General features: G+C 40.4%; 1 protein-coding gene across 2 annotated transcripts in view; it reads left to right on the top strand.

The window, feature by feature from the left end:
* Nucleotides 1-11,832, top strand: part of cul5b (cullin 5b) — a 21,576-nt gene extending 9,744 nt beyond the window's left edge. The window contains exons 7-19 of one of the 2 annotated variants that reach the window (XM_050037056.1): nucleotides 794-874; nucleotides 2,171-2,264; nucleotides 4,184-4,314; nucleotides 4,764-4,871; nucleotides 4,979-5,043; nucleotides 5,742-5,874; nucleotides 6,209-6,340; nucleotides 6,480-6,603; nucleotides 7,868-8,043; nucleotides 8,147-8,308; nucleotides 8,539-8,657; nucleotides 10,346-10,469; nucleotides 10,667-11,832. In XM_050037056.1, coding sequence (XP_049893013.1) covers nucleotides 794-874; nucleotides 2,171-2,264; nucleotides 4,184-4,314; nucleotides 4,764-4,871; nucleotides 4,979-5,043; nucleotides 5,742-5,874; nucleotides 6,209-6,340; nucleotides 6,480-6,603; nucleotides 7,868-8,043; nucleotides 8,147-8,308; nucleotides 8,539-8,657; nucleotides 10,346-10,469; nucleotides 10,667-10,861 — 1,644 coding nt within the window. In that variant the 3' untranslated portion in view covers nucleotides 10,862-11,832. Of the gene's footprint in view, nucleotides 1-793; nucleotides 875-2,170; nucleotides 2,310-4,183; nucleotides 4,315-4,763; nucleotides 4,872-4,978; nucleotides 5,044-5,741; nucleotides 5,875-6,208; nucleotides 6,341-6,479; nucleotides 6,604-7,867; nucleotides 8,044-8,146; nucleotides 8,309-8,538; nucleotides 8,658-10,345; nucleotides 10,470-10,666 lie in introns of both variants that reach the window. The other variant, XM_050037047.1, reaches the window with a different exon arrangement.
* Nucleotides 11,833-19,985: the final 8,153 nt, after the last annotated feature.

Here is a 19,985-nt window from a genome sequence, read left to right as displayed (position 1 = left end):
TTGTCGGTGAGATCAGTATGTTATATGAACATTATTCCTTAGTCTCTGTGACATATTAGGAGGATTTTACGACTGTTTGCTTTAGATTTCTTACATATAGCTCCTTTAAGTATCCTGAAAATACCGTACTGTGGATCCTCTGGTGATATATTGCTATGCATTTAATTAAAAGGTGTGTGTTTACATTTTCATAGACAGCAGCCTTCATTATTTGTGCGTACACGATCTGAGGCTGTTCTAAATTTGTAAAGAATAAACAAATTCAAGTAAGAAAGTATTGATGAATCTTGGATGTCTACTGAAACGTTCATATGCATGCTTTAAGCACAGATTTGTTTGTACACACTGTTTGTGAATGAGGCCAGTGTTTTTGTTTTGACATTCTTCTTAGAGTCTTTTTCTGCTTTAAAATGCAAGTCGGTGAGAAGTTTCAAATCCCCTGAACTACGTGAGCAATACAAATGAAAGTGCACAAACAGGACAGACGTTGAGGGGTCTTACAACTGTCTAATAATTTCAATAAAATCATACTTTGTTGATAACTACGTGCGAATGGTCCATGTACAGTGAAATAAGATTTGCCAGAATTTGTGTCTTATTCTGAGAGAGATTCAGGAGTTTCATGCACACAGAATTTCGTTTCACAATAGAAATAGATAGTTGTATATATGATGCTTTTTGGTGTAAATGTTTATTATCTTTTTTTCCTGATAGATGCTGTTGAGTATTTCATGTGAAAGAAATTGTGTTTAAATGTAAGAAATAATGTGGATTCACTTGTTTGTATTTTCAGGCTGATTCGAAGCTGAGGGAAGAGGAGAAACGTGCGCTGCGATACCTGGAGACGAGACGTGACTGTAACTCTGTACAAGCAGTGGGTATCACACACGAGCACAGTGTTTATTATTTAGCTGATTGTAATCCCAGAGTTAAGTTAGAAAAAAAAAACTGACCACTGTTACAACTGCTTTGTTTCTTTTTGCTGTTTTATAAAATGTTACATACAAATTTTTTCAGTATTTACATTTTATAGCCTTTTTGTTTTAATATTTATTTTTTAAGCTTTTTTTTTTTTTGATTAATTTTGTTTATTGTCAGATGGGCTCAGCATATTTTTTTATAGTTAAAAACATCTAGTTTTTATTCAATAAAAGAATAGTTTAACATTCACGGAAATAAACTTATTTTTTTTCTTTCCAACTGTGAGAATAGAAGACAGATATCAGTCTCACATCTGAAAGTTTGTTGTGTCTCTTTTGATCTCTAAATAAACAGTAATGTAAAAATGACAATTTATGGTTCTAGAGGGAGTTATGTAAATGGTAAATGGACTGCACTTGTGTAGTGCTTTTCTAGTCTTATGATCTCTCAAAGCGCTTTAAAAATCCTCCTCTGAGTGTTTGGTGGAGACTGTCCACTCCCCCTTCTCCTCAAACTCCTTGCATGTCCCCAGAGAAAGAGAGTTGGAGTCTTCTCTGGTCTTGCAATGGCTGCCAGCAGCATGAGCCAGCCACTTATACTGGAACCCACCAATATCTGTGGCCTCTCTATCAACTCATCCAACACGTAAATCGTAAAACATCTTTAACATTTTTCAAGACCACACCTGGGCTCTTCCCCTTCACTCTTCTGTAGGCCAGCTTTGGAGGGTCTGATCGTGATGCATACTGGACTGTTGACTTGTGTTGCCTGACTCCTTCCAGACGCTGTGAAGACAAAGCTGCGAGCCCTCCTTATACTGGAGCTATTTGTTGGTGAACAGTCGACCACAGCGACTCTACGCTGCTTCCTGCAGAGTTGTTGTCACAGTGAGCAAAGCATGGTCACAGTGAAGATACTGTCAGGTTTGATAGCATCGCTTCTGTACAAGGACCTGCACCGAAACATATGCTCACCGGCTAAATCTGGCATCAGTATAGCAGGAGATGTTTCACTCAAGTGCTGGTTGAATCGATAACTGTTTGTCAGGGAGTAGTTGCAGCACGTAACTCCCCCTAAAACTACAAATTCTTGTTTTTAAACAAACAAATTAGACATGAGATTGAAATCGATCTTTTTTATCTCACTCTCAGAAACACGAAAAACCAGATTTCCCCCATTTTATTAATGTTTTGCACATATTTGTCACTTATTTCTCCTGAATTATTTCCCCCTCTGTTTATCTCCCCAGTTAATGGAGTGTTGTGTCAATGCACTGGTGACGTCGTTTAAGGAGACCATCTTAGCCGAGTGTCCAGGCATGATCAAACGAAATGAGACAGAGAGTGAGTACGGCCGGACGGCTCCCACCAAAGGCTCAGCCAGCTCAGGTTTGCAACAGGAAATAGGCCTGACCAAACCTTGTTGTCCAGCATCTGAACGCCTGTAGAACATCCATGTGTTGTCGCCATCACTCTTCTTAAGTCAGTCGGTGATGATACACAGAGGATCATCAGGGAGTGTTCGTGCTTTGAGGTGACCGACCTCGCTAATCTCTCAGAAATCAGCTTGAAGATCACAGAAGAAAGAGTCCTTCTATCTCCAGAACCTGTCTGAGAGTCATCACGTCTTTATGTTTTCTTCAGGGTCAAAGAAAACCAGGGACAGCTGTTCTTACAGCCATGAGTACTTTGCAAACAAGAACTGATAATGGTTAATTCAGCACACTTTTAATGGTGCCAGTTTGCCAAAATGTGAACACATCCAGGCTGAAGATACAGTCCTGAAGATGTTATCAGGGATGTGAAAAGGAAATCAGAACAGAATTTTTTGCTGATAAGTGAGTAGATTTAAGTCATTGTGAGTATCACTATTATTATTTTTAATGCCACGTAATATTTAAAGAGCCGGCAACCAAGTACATGATCAAGTAATTTAAATGTTTGACTCCAAAGTTGACGTAGGACAGGATATTAACAGACTATAAGTGCCATCTTCTTGCCACACTTCCTTCCAGCATTCACCCGTTTTCTATCGAAATTCCCTTCACACATTTGTGACAATGAGTTTTTGAGAGAAATTACAAAGATTATGTTTTTGTTTTGGGATACAGCAGTTCATATAACAAAACATAAATCATGATAAACTGAGCATTTTCCTCTGCTGTTCAGATTTTGTATTTTGAAATATAAAATCTTGAGAGACTTGAGGGTGGAAAAAAAAGAACAGAATAGCAGTCAGTGAGGTTTGCTAAAATAAACAACATTTGGTCCTCTTTTTGCTACCTCCACAAAATCAGGCCGTAAGGGTCTGACGCATTTCACCCACTTGACCCAGAATTTAATGAACACATTTTTCTGTAGATGATGAGAAAAAGTCATCAGTGTTTTATGAAATTCTGTACAGAAGGGTCTTATAACTGGACACTCCCAGAATACATGCCAGTGGTTGGCTTCCTGAAACCCACACTGTCTCCAAAATTTAACGTTCCAGCACTCACACCACACACGAGTTACTGCATTTCCACTGAAATGTGCACACACCCAGCCAGTCCTCATTTGATATTGAAATGTTACCTTCTCTTTCTCATTTTTCTAAAACATGTTCCGAAGCAAGGGGTTTTCTTGTCGTAAGGCCTTTATAGATTTTAGAGATAGCAGAATGTTCCAAGTTCTCAGATGTTGTCTGAGCATAAGTAGCCGTAATAAATAAAACACAGTCTAAAATTTGCATGCGACAGGTGCCTCAAATCCATTTCTCAAAAGTACATTTGATTTTAGGATTACATTTTGCAATCAATTAAAGAACATTTATATAATTGAGCTGTCTGCTCAGTTTCTGGGTTTCATAAGTCACCCATCATTGTGTTTTAATACATTTGTGTGTGTCTGTGTGTCCACATCTGTGCTTGTGCAGTTTGATCAAACAAATGGACGAAGGGTGTCTACAGTAATGGATTTTTAAGTAGCTCATCGTCTGCTAGTTTTATAATGCAGGTGCCAAATAAAAGCTTAGGATTTAATACATCTGCTTACACTTCTGCTGCTTCACTGCGGGACGAGCCTGCTACTGAGAACATCAAAACAATGACAAAAAAAACATGAATATCATGTGACATCAGAATTAATTTTTTAGTACATCTGCATCTTTAGTGTCTCTATAGGTTTAAGATCTCTGCAGCAGTCACACAGAGCACAGTTTACTGTGGAGCTCAGAATCCTCATTTATCTACAAAATGATAACATTGTGTTTCCCTTCATCACAGAGTTGCATCTGATGTTCTCGCTCATGGACAAAGTGCCCAGCGGCATCGAGCCCATGCTGAAGGACCTGGAGGAGCACATCATGAGCGCCGGCCTGGCTGACATGGTGGCCACAGCAGAGACGATCACCTCTGTGAGTGCTTCATACACATATGCTGATTCTGGTGGGAAATTAACACCCGATTAATGCAAGTTGAGTCTGAATGTTAAAGGATGATTACCAGCCGCGACAACATTGTGACCTTGTGAGTCTTTCAGGCCTCACTTTGTGCATATACAGTGTTTATTAATAAGACCCCTGGTGACACAGTTGTAGTGGGAGCTGCCTCAGATGCAGTTTTAAGTATTATGCTAGGTATTTATGTCTGTCTGTGGACACATTTTGTCACTTCTGTGCCAGATGAAGTCACAAAAGTGTAGTTGAGATCAAAATGCAGGTGGAGTTTGAAGATGGGTGTGGTCCAAGCAAGGGCACCATAAGTAAAGGGGTAGGAACCAAGGAAGGGGCCATTGGCCGCACCACTTTACATACAGGCCCACAGATCACTGTATCGTGACTGAAGTAATCTTTTGCTGTTGCAGGACTCAGAGAAATATGTGGAGCAGCTGCTCACCTTGTTTAACCGCTTCAGCCGCCTGGTGAAAGAGGCCTTTCAGGACGACCCTCGCTTCCTGACAGCCCGAGACAAAGTGAGCTCCACTTTTACTGACTTATCTGTTAATAATGTGGCGTCATTGTTGGATGTGCCTGTCTGAAGATGCTCTGAACTGATCACAGTCCTGTTTTTTCTTTGCAGGCATATAAAGCGGTTGTGAATGACGCCACTATATTTAAATTAGAACTTCCTATGAAGCAGAAAGGGTAAGAGATGCTCACTGTGTATAATTTGGTTTTTGTGCTGAATGATAAAGGCAGTAATGTGTAGCCCCTTTTACACTACGTACAAGGCGGGAATATCACACCGTCAAGCCACCTCGCCGTTCTGTTTGTAAGTACAATCACCAAATGGGTGGACAGTGTGGTCTTGCTTTTAATCCGCCACGGGAGGTTGTAACAGCGCCAACACAGTGTCTGTATAAACAGGACATTCAGTAGGATGAGACAATGGGCAGGAACAGTGTGACGTTTTTAGGATGTGTTATGTGTACCACCAACCATGGGAGATTTAAAAAGTAGCTGTTAGCAGTTAGCAGCTAACTTTCAAAAGCAGAACAGCAGCTGTAAATGTCTGTAAAACAATGAGGGGAGCTCCTCACTCTCTGAGCAGAGGATGAGATCAGCCGCCATAAAACAGGGACGGTAAATGATTGTTACTGCCATGTTATGTTTTCCCAGTGCTGTTGTGTTATATGTCGCGCCCGTCACGCCTCTTTTGGTTGTGCAGTGGCGGAATCCTGTCTATAATCAGACACTGGAGCAAAAGGATGCTGCCGTAGTGTCGTTATGTTTTTAAATGCAAAAGAGGCATAAAAAAGAGACATTGTAGCGGCCCTCTGTGCGAGACCTCTGCGTAAAAAGCGTAAGTGACTGCACAAGTTTTCCTCTCCTGTGTTTTACAGGGTCGGTCTGAAAACTCAACCAGAGTCCAAGTGTCCAGAGCTGCTGGCCAACTACTGTGACATGCTCTTGAGGAAGACTCCACTGAGCAAGAAGCTCACATCTGAAGAGATAGAGGCCAAGCTCAAGGAAGTGGTAGGTTTAAGGGAACCTTCATGTTTGCTTTGGATTATTGTTATTTTGCCCTGAGGAACTGGTAATATCAGGTATGTTGGACGTTGTGTTTTGAATTCTGTTCAAGATACTGAACCCCAAATTGCTCCTGATGACTGTTCCGTGTGTGAATGTCTAAAAACTGAGTAGCAGGTTGCACCTTGTGTGGAAGCTTTGTGTGTGAATGGGTGAAAGTGACGCATAGTGTAAAAGCGCTTTGAGTGGTCAGAAGACTAGAGAGGCTCAGCGGCGTAGAATGCAGAGCTTTACTTTTAATGTGGGCGTCTTTAACCATCTGTGTGCTTTTCCTTTGCAGCTGTTAGTACTGAAGTATGTCCAGAACAAAGACGTATTCATGCGCTACCACAAAGCCCACCTGACCCGTCGACTCATCCTGGACATCTCAGCAGACAGCGAGATAGAGGAGAACATGGTGGAGTGGCTCAGGGTAAGAGAGGAAGAAGTTGTTTTATGCTGCATCAGTGTCACCTGACAGAAATTAAAGTGCCTCTCTCAATTTATGCTTCAGTGAGAGGTTTTAATCACCTGTATAAACTGTCTCCCTGTGATGTCACGCATCCTAACAGGAAGTAGGAATGCCAGCTGACTATGTCAACAAGCTGGCCCGCATGTTTCAGGACATCAAGGTGTCAGAGGACCTCAACCAATCTTTCAAAGAAATGCATAAACACAACAAGCTCGCTTTACCAGGTAAGAGGTAGACGGTGGTACGTCTCAATCACACACTTAATAATACATGATGCAGACAGGTAAAGTCTTTGTCACCTCTGAGCATAATTGACTTAAAGGTCCAGCATGTAGGATTCCGTGGCATCTAGCAGTGAGGTTGCAGAGCTGAAACTTCTCCAAATGTGCAAAGCGTGTAGTAGATAGTGACGTATGCTAAAATGCGAATGGCCCTGTTTAAAGCTAGTGTCCGTTCTGAGCTCCTGTAGAATCATGCGACATGGCAATTTCTGCCCAAAGATGCCTCTTAACACACACTGGACCTTTAAATGATTCATTATTTATCAAAATGTCGTTGATTCATTGATAAAACTCGACAGAAACTTAAAACTAGTGTCCAACATTTAAGGATGTTTGCTTTCTTGCCATGAGTGAGATAAGATTCTACTCTCATATCTGTTTGTTGAATCTGAAGCTAGAGCCAGGGGGCAGTTAGCCTAGCCTAGCATGAAGTCTGTAAGCAGGGGGAAATCAGCTTGCCTGGCTCTGCCTGAAGTTTTAAAACCGGTTCATCGCCAGTGAACAATAACACGAACCATCACTAAACGTTTCTGCGAAAGAGCTCAATGGCTAAAATAAAATAAGCCTACCTCTTGTAACAAGTTTGTTTTAGGCCCACTCCCACTGACTTGAGCTGTTTGTTTACTTTCCTCACTTCTGTTTCTCTTCTCGCACGCTGTACAGAACTGCCAATTAGTGAGTTCATTCACTTGCGGGCTCCGCCATCGCCAGCACAGATTTTCAACACGTTGAATCAGCGGAAAAAAAGCTGACAAGGGCAGACAGTGTGGCACACACTGCAAAGATTAGGGAGACAGACTCTCACCGACGGCCCAACATTGACCGATCACTGACCGTTGGCTTCATGTGTCGGGCATGTTAATTACCAGGGTAGCTGTTTCCTCCTGTTTCCTGTCTATATGAAACATGTACATGTATCCAAGTAACCATGTCCTGGTTCTAGCTTCATATTGAGTTTCCAGAAATGAGAGTGGTTCCTGTCATCTAACTCGTGGCAGGAAAGCAAACAGCAGTCTGTAATAGTTTCACGCAGGCAAATTAATGACAACACTTGACAGAACTTTAAATGCTAGTGTTAAAACATTGTAACACTGACAACGCAAGTCCACTTGGTTGTTTCAAGATAATTTTTGCACAAGTTTAAGACACACTAATTGTAAGCAGTTTTATTCAGTCACTAAAATGTCTTTGTATGATCCCCTTGCAGCTGACTCGGTCAACATAAAGATCCTGAATGCTGGAGCGTGGTCGAGGAGCAGCGAGAAGGTTTTCGTCTCTCTACCTACAGAACTGGAAGACTTGATACCAGAGGTAGAAGACTTCTACAAGAAGAACCACAGCGGCAGGAAGCTTCACTGGCATCACCTCATGTCCAACGGCATTGTGAGTTCAACAGATGTGAAACCCGTGTGTGGGAGTACGTCACATTGGCGCAAGATAAACAGCTCTGTATTTCATGTGACTAAACAAAATTATTTTCCTCCAGATAACCTTTAAAAATGAGGTGGGCCAGTATGACCTGGAGGTGACCACCTTCCAGCTGGCTGTGCTGTTCGCCTGGAACCAGAGGCCAAGGGAGAGGATCAGCTTTGAGAATCTCAAGCTCGCCACTGAGCTGCCAGACGCCGAGCTGCGACGCACTCTCTGGGTAAGTGGAGATGAGGAGTTAGATAGATGTAGTAAGAAAAATAAAACTAGTAATTTGGCTCCACCATCCTTGTCACAGTTTAACATATTCTCATCTATGAACCACAGATTTAGTTCTGCAGTACTGTCAGCGTTGCCTTCTATATTTGAGGCAGTTTGTCTTTTATGTGTTTTATTAATCTGATTTTTGGTTGTTCACTCTGATCCTTCATGTTTCTCTCACTCTCCCAGTCTCTGGTGGCGTTTCCCAAACTCAAGCGGCAAGTGTTGTCCTACGACCCGGTGGTGTCTTCACCCAAAGACTTTGCAGAAGGAACACTATTCTACGTCAACCAGGAGTTTTCTCTCATGTAAGGAAAAGTTGCCTTGTTTGGATGAACATTGTATTTTCGGATCTGGGCTCTCTTTTTAACAAATCGGTAACATACAAGCTATGTGCTGCACAAGATGATGTCCTCTCGTGTTAGTTTATACAGGTTTAACAGATCAAAACAAATGCTGTTCTTGCGACCAATGCAGGAGCATTGAACATCATTGTAGGACTTGGAAATGTAGCCACTTCAGTGCAATGAGCCACTGTTCACTGGGTGCTCATCTTGGAATTGAATGTGGGAAAAAAACAAGTGGACATACTGGTTCATTCACATTTATGTTAGTTTCCCACAGCCATTGAAAACCTGTTAAAGTCATGGAATTTAACAATCATATTTTCCAGACCCTGAAAAGTCATGGAATTAGTCAAAATCATTGAAAGTTTTGGAAAAGTCATGGATTTTTGTCATGTTTAATGAAATAGTCACAATAATCTTCGGTCGTTAACCTTCCACATATTGTAAGGTAACGGCAAAATAATTTTCCGTATGTGTAGATGTGTGCTAATGTAAGGCGATGTGTGACAACATTTTGCTCACAATCAAGTGCATTTCATCATTTTCTCCCTGGGTTTGTCTCCTTATTCCCGTGTGCAGCTAGCGGACATTATGTCTGAATAGAGTTTTTTTTTAATTTTTTATTCAGTTTATTTGGCCTAGACTCTGTGCAAAAACTCTTAGACAAAAAAAAACTGTAATCAAACACCTATGTAAACACAACGGGCAATATCGAAGTCAGCAAAAATGATCAAGGTCATATTCATATATTGTAAGTCGATAACATAATTACATGACAGGCTTAGCTAAATGTGCTTCTGTTGTTGACAGATTTTATTTGCATAACAGATCAAATCACTGTGACGTCTCGCTAACAACAACATTCACTTCCGGTTAGAGGTGGAAGTTGATTACATTTGCGGAGATTTTTGTTGTCATTAGTAGCCGTTAACTGTAACGTTTAAAGATATGTAGTTAAACATGGTGGTCTGACCAATCTGACATTTCTGCTGTGCTTATTTTAAGTACTGAGTTGCTTCACTAACATCTTTGATAAACCAAATCTGCAGAAGCTAAGCAATGCACTGCAGCAGACGGGGCAGTGCATTGCATTTATTTTAGATGCCTAAAAGAATCCGTATCAGTACAAGTGTACGCTATTTATGAATATATGCTCCACTTTACTGTACACACTAACCAATCAGTGCCGCCGCAGACCAGCAGCTCCAGTGTTCTGCAGAGTAATATTACTGCTTTTGTCAATGGAGTTTGATGGCTCTGAGATAACGGCGGGAATTGAAGCCATCTGACAGCAAGATAGAGCGGTGAAAATATTTCAAATATAGCATACACTTTTTTTAGGTGGCTAAAAACAAACTAATTGAGGCAGCGTTTGCTCAGTGCAGTTTGCTTTTATGTACGTGATGCAAGGAATTTCTACCAGGAAATTACTATAAAATAAATAGTCATTAGAAAAGAAGTCAGAATAAACTGTAGAGGTTTTTATCTGTTGTTTTATGTTTCCTGCAACGTCACATACTTTGCACATCTATACTTAGACACACACACTGTAAATTAAATTTCCTGCACCTTTAATTTAAAAACCCTAGACCTGTATGGTACATTAACCCGGGGCACTTGTGTTTTGTTTTTTTAATTCAACTTTACAGAAAAAACTCAAAGGTTCAGAAACGGGGGAAGATAAACCTGATTGGTCGACTGCAGCTCACCACAGAGCGAATGAGAGAGGAGGAGAACGAGGGCATCGTCCAGCTCAGGATACTAAGAACGCAGGTATGGAGATGAGCTTGCAGCGTGCAGGTGAAGCTACCGCTGGTCTCTCCTCTGTTATGTAACACTGCCGACTGTGAATACATGGTTTCACCTTCCATTTCCCATCATGCAGTTGGAACAGACACCTGTGGTTGTGTTTGTGTAAACTAGAATTCAATCCATCTGTTTTACGGTGTACTTTCTTATTGTTTCTCCAGGAGGCCATTATCCAGATCATGAAGATGAGGAAGCGCATCAACAACGCCCAGCTGCAGACAGAGCTGGTGGAGATCCTAAAGAACATGTTTTTACCACAGAAGAAGATGATCAAGGAGCAGATCGAGTGGCTGATAGATCACAAGTACATAAAGCGGGATGAGACCGATTTAAACACCTTCATCTACATGGCATAGCACAGCACATCGGGATGACTCGTGTTGACTTTGGTTTCAGTGGATCAGGCCTGATGGACACTAGGATATTTCCAGGCTCCCCGTCCTCTATTTAAAAATAAAATCCATTCTTGTGCAGGGAGGCATGAATTTAAGACTGAGACCTATTTAAAAAAAAAAAAAAAAAGTGGAACTTCCTGCCTTAAAGTTGTACAAAGAAAAAAAGCTGCAGTGGGAGTCTGCACCAAGTGGTTCTAACTGTTTTTAGTTTGAGGGAGTTTCTTTGCTGTCCAGATGAGGCTGTTAATTGTTAATGGTCTGTTTTCGATGCCATGGCGTGTCATCTGGGCAGCGTCTGCAACACTCCTGCTCAGTGCTTGCGCAAGTCTAAAAGGCATGCTGACAGGAAAAGCTGAGGAACTTTGGATCTCAAAATATCTGCAGTCCAGTTTTAATCCACGTCAAACCCAGACCATCTTGAACCTTGAACAAAAACGCTGCCCTCTACACTCAAAGGCGACGCGGCTTTAACCGAGCCGAGTTGGTATTCGTCGCGGGGGCGCCCTGATGCTGTCGTGACTCTCTGCAGTCACAGTTAAAGTGATCAAACACTTAATCCGGACATTCAGTGTGTATAAAGAGCCAGATAAGCACTTCACAGTCTGCAGAACTGAACCAGACAGTAACTGTAGAGCCGGCTGCAAACCCCGTCAGGCCTCTGTCCCCGGGTAAAAAAGAAAAAAAATTAGCATATTGCTATAATCCAGAATCCATTTCCCTCGACCAGACGTACCCAGGGACAGAGGTGGCGTTGGAGTCGAACCTGGAGCTCAGCTCATATTTGCAACAGCTCTTTTTTTCTGCAGGAAGCTCGGGAGAAGAGGCTGAGGTCAGTATTACACATGGTAAATACTACAATTCAAAGCTATAGGAGAGTGTACCATGAGATGTGAATAATGAAATGATTAAATAAACAGCACCTTATTATTAAACTACTCGCAGGCTTTTCATTCATGGCAGCGCAGGTGAACAATTCCCCATAATCTTTTTTTATTTATTTTACCTTTATTTAACCAGGAAGTCCCATTGAGATTGAAAATCTCTTTTACAAGAGAGACCTGGCCGAGGTAGCAGCCATTTTTGATTTAACATGTTACTTGGTGAGTTTTAGAGGTGATGGTAAGTTTTAACCTCTGGACAAAGCCAGGCTGTTTTATTTATTTGTTTAAATTCTTAAAACTCCAATAGAAGTAAACATACTAAAGCAGGGGAAAGGCCAAAACACACCGCCAGCAAACACTGCGAATCAAAAAATATGCCCCAATTATTTTCAATGTGCAACCCAACACCAGTGGTGGCTAGATGCACGTTGGCACTCCTGGAAGCGCTGTCCCACAGCACTTTACACCTCTTTCCTATTTCCAGCCTGGCTGTCCCGGGAATGAAATGCATTTTTCCCCCACTTGGTCTCTGCTTGTACATACCAGCTCCCGTAGCAGCTCGACTCCTCTCCTCACCATGGATACATAAAGAGAACCCTGTTGCTGTTGCTGTCTCATATGTGACAAAGAATGGATGAGGAGAGACTCGTTGAGGTTGAGAAATATCCCGAGCTAAACAACCTACAATCCCATCATTATAAAGACAAAGCCAAAAAGATATTGTGATATTGGTGAGTTATACCTCTGGAGATCGGCTCTTCAGGTGAGAAATCAAGTTTTATTAGTGGCTGTCCACACATGATTTTAAGCTAATGCAGAGGTGGAGGAAGTACAGATATTTTAGTAAAAGTAGTAATAACTTTGCGTGGTCATCTGTCAACAAGCTGCAGTGCAACGCGTACGGTGTGTGCGCCACATGCGAAAACACATCAATATATGCTCATTTAGATTTAGGAGAATTTAGTCTCACTGTTACCTTCATTATAAGACTCAAATATGTTTCACTGCTCCAAACTGATTTTTTTAGGGGTTTTGTTGGGGGGGTTTTTTGGGCCAAAAAATCACTTTTGCTAGTGAAGGCTGCCAACCCCTTTACTAATGTTATAACAAGTGCAATTTTGCAGTAGCTGTGATCACATACGTGCATGCATCCATACGTTTGCCCATTTTTTATCCAAATGACATAAACACTCAATCAGTCTGTTCTTTGCCTCATCACCAGACGTTCCACAAAATTTTGGCCATGTCCGTGAACCCATTAAGAGGTTATGAACCTCTTTGCAACAGGCCATGCCCATTGCCTCCAAGCTTTTAGCCAGTTGGCATGAACACACACCTTCACACAAACACACACACGCTTGACCTCCATGCTAAATTTCAGCCTACCAGGTAGAAAACTGGCCACAAAATGGTAGTTAATGAGTTAGGACTGTAGCACTCGGTTCCCTCGTCTCAAAGTCAATGGGTTTTGGTTACATGCCTCAAATAAGGTCTGTGGTTAACACAAGCTGAACAGACTGTCATGTTTTGTTCCACGACTTGAAACACATCAGTAAACGCCCCTCTTGTCAATTTTAGAGCTTGTATGTGTCTTTAAAAAGGTTAGCTTAGCATAGCACGAAGCGGAAAAAGCTGTTTAATGGTGAACAAATCCAACCACCATCACCTTTACACCTCACTGATTAACACATTATATCTTGATTGTTTAATCCCTGCAAAACAAACTAACCAAGGTGGACGATGAGACAAAAATGCTTCGGTCAATCTGTAAATCAGGAGCCTTGTTGTCAGTCTTTGTATTCAGGATAAAGAGTGTCAGAACATGAATGCCCAGGTCTGAGAGGACCAGACAAAGTCTATAAACCCATCCAAGTTGAGCAGGTATGGCCGGCATAAAGTGATGACCATTATTTGAACTTAAGCATTAAGCTACGTTCTCTTCTTTTTCTATCATCGACCTTCGTCCTGTCTTAAAATACAGCTTTTTACGTTGATTTCTAATTGATTTTCAAAGAGCTGCATGCTTTGATGATGCACCATGACATTCTGTCCTGTGGTGTAGGTTACAAAATCTTTCAATCTCAGCAATCATCACGATCCACACTGACCACATGACTTGTCACCAATAACTAACCACTTTTCATTTTACATTTAAACACTTAACTCTGCTGTTCTCCACCGTTGCATAACTATTTCCCATCCTATTAACAGAATGAAGGCTGCTCTTATTTCTGCCAGCAGGAGGTTCAGAGGTCAACAGTAACCACATCGGCTGTCACCCTCCGAGACCAACAAACTCCCTCAACGCAGAATTCTGAGAAGTATCCGACCATTCTGATTTCACTGGGCCACCTGTGTACCATTAGTTCTTTTTGTAGATGGATATGAAGACATTTTTCACATAATGACTTCCCCCTGTAGTAAGTCGTGTAAAATAAACCTGCACCTGTTTGGAATAAGTACCAGTTTTTACCTAAACACATCTGGAAAGATCAATTACATACACATAAGATTATGAAATATTAAAACCACTAAAAGCAACCAAAGGCCACTGAAAATATGTACGTCTTAAAATTGGTATGTGTGGGTGGGTTAGTGTGGAGCATTTAATGGTGGTTGACCAGAAGATGGCGCCAGAGCAGCGCTGCATCAAACATTGATCTGAGGACGTGAGTGAGGAGCACATGAGCATGAAGGCATCACCTTAAAGTAGTTCAACTAAATCTGCTCGTACTGCCTCTTTCCTTGTTCTTTTAAGACAACACATTTTTATTAGTGTATTAATAAGGCAAGTTTGCACATAGAATGAATTTGTATGACTGCACTGATGTGTGATGTTGAGGGATTTCCTGTCAGCACTTTTTTAAGGATTCACTTGTCGTTGATCAGTATCATTACACAGATTACCATCTGTCAATGTATTGACCTGCAGCACTCCTTTTAGTGTCATCCACCTCTCCTATGATTGATGTGATGCAGTTTGACTGATTGCACTTGTATTGCAGAATTGTTCAATATTGTATTGATTGTTAGGGATTGTTTGTTATTAATGAAGGGGGAGGGGTGGTGCAAAAAGGGGGAGGTATGTGAAATAATGTTTTAAGCACTGGGAAGAGACTTATATTTGTTATTTTGCTTATTTAGTTTAAAAAATGCCAAAATTACACCATTGATCAAAGACAGAAAATGTAAAAACTGTAATTATCGTTGGATTTTCTAATTTCCGACAGATCTTGGACACATCACGTGCAATGAATGCTTATTTTTTAATTAATTAATTTATTTTGTCAAATGCACAAGACACTGCTTCATATGTAAAATACAAAGTAGATATGATGCATACAGGTTTCTAGCCATGGCTAATTTGCAACCCCTGTCCCTGGTTAGGCTTTTAGAATTAAAACATAAAGTGTAAGATTACTGAGCATGGAGTAATTCAATACAATAATACAACACAACATATACAGTGTGTATATGCACAAGGCTTTTTTAAACTTCAGGATTTTGTCCTTAAGTTTTAATTTTCAAATATCAAAAAGTGAGTTTAAAGAAAATCTAATAATTTATGGTGGAGGGTCATGCATTTTCCACCAATCACATGTGGAGTCTTGAGAAAAAACATTTGTAGCTTCAGGGAGGAACATAATAAAACATTTCTGTAAATATACTCTCAACAACACTCCACCTCCTCTGATAAATAAAGAACAGTCCCTTAATGTGAAGCCCTTGGCCTGGAACAATTACACTGTCATGTTAGTTTGGATTTCACACATGTATACGTAAATATATTGGTGTAGGTATATTTAAAAAGACACTTTTCTGTAGTAAACAGCGGTATACAAAGGTCATATATATATATATATATATATATATATATATATATATAAAGATAATCTTGTTAATATCAGCACAAAATAAAAGCAGCATCAGTAGCTTCAATCCTCATCCAAAAAGGAAATATTTGTCCTGAATGTTCCTGAAACTGCATAATTACATTATCAGATTAAATACCAATTTTTTTATTTTTTTTTTAAAAAGCATGACTGTGATAACGTATTCTAATGTAGAATTATGTACAGTACAGTGAACATTTGAATTTTAGGTTTGTGTTGGTACTTTTAGCTACTATAATACCTTTAGCTTCACTCTCACTTAAAAAAAAATCTAGTTTTTCTTAAAATATAAGGTTCATCTTGCACATCTCTAAGAAGTTGTGGTTAATCTGTAATAAAGCTTTCAGCTGCTTGGCAAAGTTAAAGATTCCTGGTGACCCCAATGCTAAATCTTTATTCTCAGTGTAAATTATAATTAACATATGAACTGTCAGATTTTACATGTCGAACTTTCAAAAAAATGTTTAGTAATTTTATGTAACTTTTTATATTAAATTGAATTTTATTTATTTATTTTTTTAATTCTAATTTATTTTATTTTATTTCAATTTAATTTAATTTTTTTATTTTGCTGACAGGGGATATTTCATGTGTTGCTACAACACATTTTGAATAAATGTGTATAACCAGTAGTGCATGTTAAAGGATAATAAGGTAATACATCATCACATTACATTATTGTCCATATGCAGTACTTAACCACACAGGGTGTCTTGTCCCAAATCCAAAAGCTTCCCATGTTGTTTTTGCTGATACGGTGTTTCTCACACAGAAATATAAATGCTTATTTCTCAGTTCTGTCTCAGGTGTGGGCCTCCATATAGGAAGCTTTGAAAGTGGAAGGCTGTAATTAGGCGTAGTTTTTTCTTAATTACAGCATATTGCATCCTCTTGTTATTTGTGACAAAGGGGATTACAGCAGGCCTGTTAGCTGGGCGCATGCGCAGTCTGCAGCACCCCCCTGCTTGCATCCCTATTGAGGACCACTCAAGTATGTATAAAGAGAGCTGCTGTCAGACTCGCAAAGGTAATATAGCACTTCCTGTTTGTATCTTCAAAATAAAACTCAGTGAGGTATTCTGAGGCAAACTGAAGCCATATACTTTTTAAATTATGATGAATATAGGAAGGATCTTTTTATTAATCAATCACACTTTTGATAACGCGATTGATGTAACCAAGAATTAATGTTCAAATAAAAACATAAGGAATCACACACAAGCTGTAACTCTTTTGGATTTCACTTTATGATTAAATTATTTGGCAGAAAGTTTGACTAGTTAAAGAGGTTTCCTTTAAAATCTTGCATCAAATATATCCAACAAAAAAGACACTGGAGAGATCTGGATTTGATATTGAATATTCTTGTACTTTATGTGAGTTATGAATAAGAAACAATCTGACATTGGCAACAGTAGCTCAATCCATAGGGACTTGGCTTGGGAACTGGAGGGTCGTTGGTCCATGTCCCTGTCCATACCACACATGGAGTGTGGACTGGTAGCTGGAGAGGTCACTCTGACATCTCTCCATTGAATGCATTTATAGGCCCTGTTTGTGCATGTGTGTCTATGTTGGGCCTGTGTTTGTATGACAGCAGAGTGGAAAAATTAAATTTCCACTCTGGGATTAATAAAGTATTTCTTCTTCTTCTTACTAAACCCCCCAGACGTCCCTCTCCCCAGCAACTCTTTCCAGCTCCTCCTGGGGGACCCCAAGGTGTTCCCAGGCCAGATGAGATATATAATCCCTCCAGTGTGTTCTGAGTGTACCCCGGGGCCTCCTACCCACTGGATGTACCTGGAAAACAGGAGGATCCTGATCAGGTACCCGAACCACCTCAACTGGATGCTCTCGACACAAAGGAGCAGCGGCCCTACTCCGAGCTCCCTCCGGATGTCTGAGCTCCATACCCTACCCCAGTGCATGCTATTATAATGGAACCTGGTCTGCCTTAGTTACTAGTTATGAAGCACAGTGTGTCTCATTGCCATTTCTATGTTATATCCACTTGCAGATATGCACAGCTTGTCAGTCTTTGTCAGACTGTCAGATTTTGCACCTAAACTAGCTGCTGTAAATGGTATCGTCTCGTTACCTACCTTGCCCTATCTCTAAAGCTGAGCCCAGCCAACCTACGGAGGACACATATTTTGGCGGCTTGTATCCATGATCTCATTCTTTTGGTCACCACCCAAAGCTCATTACCACAGACGAGGGTTAGAACGTAGACGGAACCCTTGAACTGAGAGCTATGCTTTTCGGCTCAGCTCCCTCTTCACCAGGACAGTTGGGCACAGTGCCTGCATTTCTGCTGATGCCGGGCGCTCATTTTTACCCTGACTCGTGAACAAGACCCCAAGATACTTTAACTCCCTAGCCTGGGGCAGCAACTTTCTCCCAACCCAGAGGGGGCAATCCAATATTTTCCAGCAGCGAACCATGCCCTCAGACTTGTAGGTGCTGACTCTCATCGTGACCATTTCACAGGTTATCATCTGCAAAAAGCAGAGATGCAATTCTGAGGGCCCCAAACCGGATCCCTTCCTCCCCCCTGCTGCGGCTTGAGATGTTGACCATGAATATCACAAACAGAGTTGGTGAGAAGGGACAACCCTGGCAGAGGCCATCAGCCACTGAGAACATGTCTGACTTTACGCTGAGTATGTGGACACACACAGGGACTTGGATTATTCAGTGTGTCTATAATGTTAATATATTTTTGTTTGTTCAATAAAAGATTTACTGTTGTTGATTTTGATTTTATTTTATTTTATTCTATTTTATTTTCAGAGACAAGCCGTTAACTACATGAAATTCAGGAAGGGCAGACTGGTGTCAATGGTAGAACGACCAACGGCTGACCGTTAGCTAACTTGTCAGGACTGTTTCCTCTTCATTTACGCACCCAGCAATTACGAAATAACATGAGCATCCATTTGGAGTTTTGTTTCTGGAAACCTGGCAAATGTAAGTCCAATACCCACCCTTCTATTCACTCTGTTTTTGACCTCCGCTAGTTATCTCTAGTGGGAACTATTTGTTAAGCTAGCTAGCTAGCTGCTAACTGCTCCGCTAACAATGTGCTCAACTGTCAGCTAATCTTAGCATGACTTTGTTTGCTGTTTGTTGTTGGGCAGATAATATATTTGAGGATTGTGAGGTTTTTTTGTTTTGTTTTGTTTTTTCAGAAAATAGCCAAAAGGTGAACTAAAAGTGTAAAGTCGAGGGACAGTATTCATTTAATTGATGAAAACTACTCTTCAACAGCCATGTTTTCAGTGGCGAAGACGTTGACAAGCTAAAATAGATCTTGATATTAATAAATTTGACGGGATGAAAATGTTGGTGATGGTATATTGGACATTCAAAATGTGAGCATCCAGATTTATCATTTTAAAGATAAGATTATATTATGAAACGTATTAGAAAAATGTTTTGAACTAGAAAGCAGATAAATGGCCGTATGAGATCAGACTGCCAACTGGCTGGTTAACTCCAGAAAATAGTCTGCACCCAGATGTTTCGCTAGCCTACAAGCACTCTCACTGGAGCACCATCAGCCGTTGGTGCAAGTTGTGAGCTGTAATTCAGCAATAAATAATCAGCTGTGTGTCTGACTGTGGATGGTGGAGCTGTTTAACGGATTTGTTTAATTTTTTATTTGCAGCGGTGACTGTTAGCAGCTAACTCCGCTAATTAGCCAGTGACTGGCAGCAGAACGAGCAGCCACTGGCCGCTGGTCTTGACATCTTCTGATCTGGAGATCAGTTTAAACCTCCAGTCTAACATGTTGCAGATTAAGAAAGAATTCAGGCTGAAATAAAGTTATTTTTCTGCTTTACAATGAACCAGGGTACAAATCATAGTTGTCCCAGATCAGTTATTTGTGGTGTTATGATGACCATAAATAAAGATATTATGAGCTTCTCAAATGATAACCAGTAAAATTGCACTCATCCCGTAAACCTGTCAAAATCTCTGCTGGAGAAATGTACCCTTGTGAATGTGTAGAAATTATTTGTAGATGTGGGAAAAAAATATATCTAAATTAGTGTTGCAGCCATATACCAGTTTTAAGGTATACCACAATAGAAACATTGCATTTTATCACTCCGTGTACATTTGCTTAACTACTGTACCATATTGGGGGAAAATGCAACTTGAAGGAAAATCATTATTTTGAGTTATTTTCAAAGGGGAAGCTTTTTACACATACTCCCATTACAAAATGGTTTCAAGTTTCAGTTATAGTAATAAAATATTTGTTGAACCAAAAGTAGCCCTTCTGTTTTTACTCCTTTAAGAATC

The sequence above is a fragment of the Epinephelus moara genome, chromosome 3 (genome assembly GCF_006386435.1).
Source record: "Epinephelus moara isolate mb chromosome 3, YSFRI_EMoa_1.0, whole genome shotgun sequence".
NCBI classification, from domain to species: Eukaryota; Metazoa; Chordata; class Actinopteri; order Perciformes; family Serranidae; genus Epinephelus; species Epinephelus moara.
The sequence above is the reverse complement of the archived record's forward strand: the minus strand, read 5'-3'. Positions and strand labels throughout refer to the sequence as shown.